Genomic DNA, 7,442 nt, shown 5'->3' on the forward strand with positions numbered 1-7,442 from the left:
GTGCCTGTGGTAGCGCCGGGCCTGTGCTTCCCTCCCCCTCGTTCTAGTGTGCCCCGCAGCTCCGAGGAAAGCCCCGGGGCACCTCGTTCTCCGACGCGGGCTTCTCCCGGGTACCGCAGCATCCCAGGTGTGCTGTAAACAGCAACCGCCTCAGTGACCGGGGTGTCTGCGGCAGGGGGCGGGGGCTCGTGGCATAGTTACCTACCTCATGGCAGCTCGCTTCGGAGGTGGAATGTTTGCCGCGTTGTACTGCCCTAGCAAGAGAAAAGAAACCTTGCTTTTCTTCATCGTTATTCTTTAAACCAAGGGGAGAATGAGTCCTACCAATTCCTGGAGCCTTATGTGGGCATGAGGTAGTTGAGGTTACCACTCGAGTGCTGTGTGTGCCTGTTCATGTTACATCGCTTGTTGTTGTTTTAAAACAACCTCAACCTTAAGCTACTTTTAAGATGCTGTGCTGTAGATTACACCAGCTCAGATACAGAATTGAGTAGTTCACATAGTGCAGACTTGGAAGATTTTTGTAGTGTGATTTAAGCAGATGTGACAAAATAGTATCTCTACTTCCAGCTCTGTAAAACATGAGTTTCTTCGATGCAAATTGCGGTGTGATTGGAAATGATCCTTTCAAAATAATGTAGAACTTAAATGAAACTTTGGTATTGCTTAGTCCTTCGCTTGAATACCTAATAAAAGTGCTTCTGTTGGTTATACCAGCCCATTAATGTCAAAGTAGCAGTTGGCAGTGTTCAGTGCATGTCTCAGATAATGTGCTTTTGAGGGATTCTGTCCAAAATAGATGTTCTGATCGGTACATGGATGATTTTAAGTAACAAGCATGACTTAATGCTCTTAATCATTGTAGAAAGCAACTAAATGAACTTTCGTTTTTTTTGTTTCTTCTTTCTCTCTTTTACTGCAGTGTGAAAAAAATGGAAGTGTCAAGAAGAGAAGGTCAAATCAGGCAGATGTCGCTGACAGTCTTCGTCAAGAAGCAGAAACATGCTATCAGCTTAGACTGCCTGAAGACTTTTACCAGTTTTGGAGGTTTTGTGAGGAGCTAGATCCTGAGAAACCAAGTGGTGGGTTTTCAAGTATTTTCTGACTTTCACTCTCAAAACCAGCCTGAAGACAGGCAAACTTGAAGTGGTCACATGCATTCTCATCATAGAATCAGATGGGTTTGTGCTGGAAGGGACCTTAAAAACCATCTAGTTCCAACCCTCTGCCACGGGCAGGGACACCTTTCACTAGACCAGGTTGCTCAAAGCCCTGTCCAACCTGGCATTGAACACTGCCAGGGAGGGGGCAGCCACAGCTTCTCTGGGCAACCTGTTCCAGTGCCTCACCACCCTCATAATGAAGAATTTCTTCCTTACATTTAATCTAAATCTACCCTCTTTCAGTTTAAAGCCATTCCCCCTTGTCCTGTCACTACATGCCCTTGTAAAAAACCCCTCTCCAGATTTCTTGTAGGCCTCTGTTAGGTACTAGAAGGTGGAAATAGGGTCTCCCTAGAGCCTTCTCCAGGTTAAACAAGCCAAACTCTCTCAGCCTGTCTCTACTAGAGAGGTGCTCCAGCCCTCTGAGCATCCTTGTGGCCTCTTCTGGACTTCTCTAGCAGCATCATGTCCCTCTTGTGTTGGGGGCCCCAGAGCTGAACACAGTATTCCAAGTGGGGTCGCACAAGAGCAGACTAGACGGAGAGAATCACCAGCTGGGCACTCGCCTTTTGAAGCAGCCTAACACATATTTGGCTTTCTGGGCTGTGAGCACATACTGCTGGCTGATGTTGAGCTTCTCATCAAGCAACACCCCGAAGTCCTTCTCAGGATTGCTCTCTGTCTCTTTGTCCCCCAGCCTGTATTGGGGGCTGCCCTCACTTATATGCAGAGGACCTTCCACTTGGACTTCTTGAGCCTCATGAGGCTCACATGGGCCCACTTCTTGAGCTTGTCTAGGTCCCTCTGGATGGCATCCCTGCCCTCCAGCCTGTTGACTGCACCACACAGCTTGGTGGTGTCGGCAGACTTGCTGAGGGTGCACTCAGTCCCACTGTCTCTGTCATTGATGAAGATACTAAAGTACTGGTACAAATACAGCCCCCTGAGGGACACCACGCATCACTGGACTCTATCTGGACACTGAGCCGTTAACCACTACTTACGAGAAGTGTAGTAACTGAACTCTTAAATGAAAGCTAACTGAATAGAAGCATGTCTCAGCTTTCTGTGTCTGTTAAGCAGAGTGTCTGACTGTTTGGATTTATGGAAGCTTTTGATACCTGCATGACATAGGACCTTGGTTTAGATCTGCACCCACCAGGAAGTGAACCAGTTCATGCTTTGCTTTTCAGATGCACTTGTGTCAAGTGTTGGACTTAGGCTGGTTGGACCATATGATATTCTTGCTGGAAAACACAAAAAGGCAAAATCAACAAATCCAGACTTCAATCTTCATTGGAGATTCTTCTATGATCCCCCAGAATTCCAGACTATATTTGTCGGGGATAGCAAAACACAGTATCACATGGGATATTTCAGGTATTAATATATGCTCTTGCTGGAGTGTAATTAGATGTAGCTTTTTCTCTTTCTCTCCATCCCCCCCTGCATATTTGAGAGTTTTGCACTATGACCAAACAAGGATCTCTTTCCTGTAGCAGGACATTAACGCATGGGTTGATATCATGTGTTAAAAAGGATCACAGATACTAGAGCTGAAGGCTATATTTAAATAGTTATTGAACTAGCCCCTAACCCTCCTGAGCACCTTCATTCATTAACCTTTAACTCTTGCCATGATACCTAGAAGTCAAGCCTTAGGATATAAAGGGAATGTGTTTTCTCTCGGCATGTATTGATACAATGTCCTGGGTTCAACAGTAGCAGTCATTTTTTCTTCTTCTTAGTGGCTGGTGCAGTGCTGTGTTTTTGACTTTCAGCCTGGGAGCAATGCCGTATATCGTGGAACCACGACATACAAGTTCCTTTCAAAGCCATGTTGTAAAGTTTTAGAGCTTTAGATCTAAGGGTGTTTCATGTTAGGTTTCTGAATGAGATGGCAGCATGGTGAGGAGGCAAACTAATCCTACTTTGAAATAGGAGAAATAGACACAGTTTGACTATTTATTTGTGGGGTTTATTTTTTTCTTTTCATAAATAGGGATGTTCCAGATGAGCTTCCAGTGTGGGTTGGTGCAAATGAAGCTAAGAAGAGCTGTGTGATTTCACAAGTTGGTGATAATGTCTTTGCTGCAGTCAAGTAAGGTTCATATTTATTTATAAAGGGTAGAGTGGAAGAGAAATTAATTGGGAGATGTGAATAATGCAGTGAACTTACTACATTTCTCCAGAAATCCTCACTTTTCTGCTCATGTTAGCAAGTGTTAAGGTATTCTTAAAAGCATTAATAGGCTTCTAGACAGTGTTTTCCTTTTACAAATAAAATAAATGTTAATTATCTCATTCGTTACTTATATTGGCAGGGGTATGCTCTATAGGAAAAAAAAATGCCCACTGGGTGTGTTAAAATATTTCATAAGTAAAGAAAGGGCATCTCAAAAAGTGGTGAAGGAAACCTGGCTGTTGTACTAAACTAATATCTTGTAGTTGTTGTTCTTGCTTACAGAAAAATGCGTAGTTTCCGTATATAATGAATAACTACAAGAAGTACCACTTCTGACCTGGTGCAGGGTAACATTTATATGGAAATGTAATTCAGTATGATTCATGAAGCTTTACATGGTCCTGCATCATGAATGTAAACAAGAGATTTCATCAGCTGTCAGTTAAGAATGGAAAGCTTTCTAAGGACAGACGTGTGTCAGTAAGTGGAAGCACACTGAAGAATAGCTTCTGCAAAAGAACCCATGTGTAGAGCAGAGTTAAATGAGGACTTTTTTTTTTTTTTTGAAAGCACCATGATGAACCTCATGAATATGTATTTGTGTGTGTGACTTGGATGACAAATGGTGTATACAGCACTGAAGCAGCAAACTGAGTTCTTAAGATAGTAAGATGAACAGCCACTGAGTTCAGGAGAATCTCAGCACCTGCAGATTGCATAAACTGTACTGTAATGCAGAAACAGGTGGAGAAATGCCAAAGTACTGTCAGTGATAAACTTTTTTTCTTTCCTCTTAAGAGGCTTGCATTCCCAAGTCTCTGTGTATAAATAAACCCATGACTGCTGATCTTCATTATAAGATTTGCAGGTTTAATGATTAGAAGGCTATTTGTTTGTTTCCTGTTAAGCTCTTTTAAGACGTGTTTCTTCTGTTTGCAGATTATTTTTGTCAAAGAAACTTAAGGAAGCGACTGATAAAAAGAAAACTGCTGTTTTGAAAGACATAGATGAAAAACTAACAAGAACAGCAAAAGAACTGGGTTATTCTCTGGAACAAAAAACAGTGAAGATGAAACAGAGAGATAAGAAAGTATGACTTTCCTGATCCACTGGAGAGAATAAGTTCTGTTACCCTTCTTAATTTACTTGCCTGTTTCTTTTATTACTTTCAATTCCTTCTAGTCAGTAAGGATGCTTTGTTTAGGAATTTCCAGAGCTAATCAGCACTTTCAAACTTTGGGAAAGAGGAGATCAATACAAGTGTATTCCAAATAATAGGATTAAATCAAAACACTTTATTCTTGTAAATCATAGTTTGGCATTCCCATTGAAACAAACAAACAAAAACCAGACAGGAAAATAGTCTAAAAGCTAAGCGAAGTGGGGAGCATGGGGAAAACTGCTTCAAAGTGAAGGTTCTTGTAAACAATTGGGTGGGATCTCTTTATCATTAAGGATTATATGGATTAGTAACAGAGGTTTTTTGCATACCCATCATAAATAAGTATAGGAAGTGACTAAACAACTATAGTAAGGTACTGCACTACATGGGTGACTACAAGGATTCCTAGATCGTAGAATGTGACTGAAATGGAATTTCCACTTATTTTAAAGTTCAGTACTTAATAGTAACTTCCATATGATTTGAAATTAAGTTGATGTCCTGGGGCCTGGATGCTATGTTAGGTTTGATGGCCAGCAGTCAGGTGTTAATACTGTTCAGTAAGGTAAGGGGTTTTGTGGCACATTTTTGACTTGCAGCACTGTATTCAATTTCCGCTCTCTCTAGGTTGTGACCAAAGCATTTCATGGAGCAGGCCTAGTTGTTCCTGTAGACAAAAATGATGTCGGATACAGAGAACTTCCAGAGACAAATGGTAAATGTCTGGTTTGCAATGTTCTTCTGCTTTATTGAAGTAAACAACCCTCAGTCATAAAGCTACTCTGCAAAATGCAAACTGCATTCATATTTCCTATTGGAAGAAGAGTGATTGGCATAAAAAGCCCAAGTTGTAATACTTTGAGCTCAAGTGTAGTTTTCTTTAAATGAGCAGATGACAATCAATGAACCATGCTAAATCTAAAATAATAGTTCCTAAAACAGTAGTTCAGACACCTTACTCTTACGTATTGGCACAGCCATGCAGGAGGTAGATCCAAGAAACTGATCAGGGATTTGTGGATGTTTCTCATCCTCTTTCTTCTCCCAGTGTTGTTCTAACCAGAATTGGTTCCTTCATGCAAGGTCACCACACAAGAGCCTGTTTCTGTTACGGGGAATGTGATGTGTGGGCATGGGGCAGGAATGAGCAGCAAAGGAAAGGGGGAAAGCTTTTTTAGCAGCAGCTCAGGGTGTGCCCACTTAGACCTCATGTAAGTGCAACACACGAGTGCTTTTCCCACAAGCTACTTCTGTGCAACATTAAATTTCTTTCTTTAAACACCTAAATATTTCTGCTTTTGTGTTTTGCAGCTAATCTGAGAAAAATCTGTAAGGCCATTGTTGATGCTTCCACTGATGATGAGAGACTGAAGGCCTTCGCACCCATTCAGGAAATGCTGACCTTTGTTCAGTTTGCTAATGATGAATGTGACTATGGGATGGGGTATGAACTGGGTATAGACCTGTTCTGCTATGGATCACATGTGAGTACCACAAAATTACCTGGTGTTTTATGCATGGACTAAGAGTTGTTTTGTGTTGTAGATCTTGATTCCCAACTGTATTGCATGATTATCCCTAACAGTCATGGAAGTCTACAAGACTTAATTTGTGAAAACTACAAGACTTAATTTGTGAAAACTGCTTAAAAAAAACCCAAAAACATGCTTAGGAGATTATTTCATGCTGAATTTAAAGTTGCTTGTATGAAAGCCCAATCATGCACAACAACTGTTGTGATTTGATGCAAGACAGTAAGTTGTCATTAGAGTCCTAGAAGTGCAGAACGTCTGACCCAGAGACACTGAATAGCTGTAGCCCCTGTCCCCAACTGCTTGCGTAGGCACAAGTGCTGTACTCAGCTGGGTCAAGAAACAGACTGATGTTTGTAGTAACCCCAGCTGGAGGAATCTGAGCCTTGACCAGCTGCCGAGCTCCCCTGCCTGTAGGGCTGCATAAGAGACCTCCCAGCATGTGTCTTGTTCTGGTTCTGTGTTAGCAACAAACGTGGACTTACCAGCGCTTGGTCACATGTAGAAATTACACTTAACACTGACCAACTCCTGCCATGACAAATTAAGTCTTCACAGTGCTGTGACATATCCTGAGATCTATCTTAGGCAGCAGTTCGAAACAAAAAGCTGTAATTTAGTAACTGTTTTCTAAAAATAGAAACCTTCCTTCACTTGCTGTTTTCGTAAACGGAAAGAAAAAACAGTGGCTTCACACAGAACTCACAACAGGACTTGGTCCCTGTGTTCTGGCCTGTCTGTAGATGCTTGGGGCTTGTTGGTTCTGTCTGGAGCCTGGCCGTCCCCTTGCTTACAGAGCCAAAACAAACACCCACACTGAGGCTGTAGACTAAGACATGCGAAAGGACTTAAACCTCTTCCCTCTCATATGGGAGGCATAATGAGGTTACAAGTACAGTAACTGTCACAGATTCTAAATACTCTTGTACATGGGGAGCACTTAAATGGCTCCTGTATGTACAGTCCCCATCCCCTCAAGCTGTGGAGTGTGACAGGACATGGGGCTTTAGCCAGAGGCTGGGCAGCTGCGGGCCTTAATTGTAGCTGTCATCTTGTATGCTGATGAAAATAGATGTCCATCTCTCCCTGCAGCCGTTGAGGTAACACAGCCTGACCTTGCTGTGATGGTTACTGATGTAGTACAAGTATGTGCTCCAAGTGTGCGTTTTGCAGCTGAAAAGAGCAGCTTGCCCCATGCCCAGCCTAGAGGCATGGTGGCTCTGGCTGGGTGGGCAGAGCCACTGATCTCAGCTGTGCTTGTTGTCCCTCTCGCCTGCAGTACTTCCACAAGACGGTGGGCCAGCTGCTGCCCCTGGCCTACACGCTGCTGCAGAGGAGCCTGTTTGCCGACATCATTCAGTCGCACTTGGCCAACCGTCGGGGGGAGGCGCCGGGACAGC

The 7,442-nt window shown here is 42.9% G+C and overlaps 1 protein-coding gene across 1 annotated transcript in view; it reads left to right on the top strand.

The window, feature by feature from the left end:
* Positions 1–47: 47 nt before the first annotated feature.
* Positions 48–7,442, top strand: part of LOC104412025 (chromosome unknown open reading frame, human C4orf27) — a gene marked incomplete at its 5' end in the record, with an annotated part of 8,390 nt that continues 995 nt past the window's right edge. The window contains 8 exons of the mRNA XM_010022618.1: positions 48–110; positions 923–1,082; positions 2,357–2,543; positions 3,166–3,264; positions 4,288–4,438; positions 5,138–5,225; positions 5,822–5,994; positions 7,322–7,440. Coding sequence (XP_010020920.1) covers positions 48–110; positions 923–1,082; positions 2,357–2,543; positions 3,166–3,264; positions 4,288–4,438; positions 5,138–5,225; positions 5,822–5,994; positions 7,322–7,440 — 1,040 coding nt within the window. The remainder of the gene's footprint in view (positions 111–922; positions 1,083–2,356; positions 2,544–3,165; positions 3,265–4,287; positions 4,439–5,137; positions 5,226–5,821; positions 5,995–7,321; positions 7,441–7,442) is intronic.

Source organism: Nestor notabilis, unplaced genomic scaffold, assembly GCF_000696875.1.
Source record: "Nestor notabilis isolate BGI_N333 unplaced genomic scaffold, ASM69687v1 scaffold4219, whole genome shotgun sequence".
Taxonomy (NCBI): domain Eukaryota; kingdom Metazoa; phylum Chordata; class Aves; order Psittaciformes; family Psittacidae; genus Nestor; species Nestor notabilis.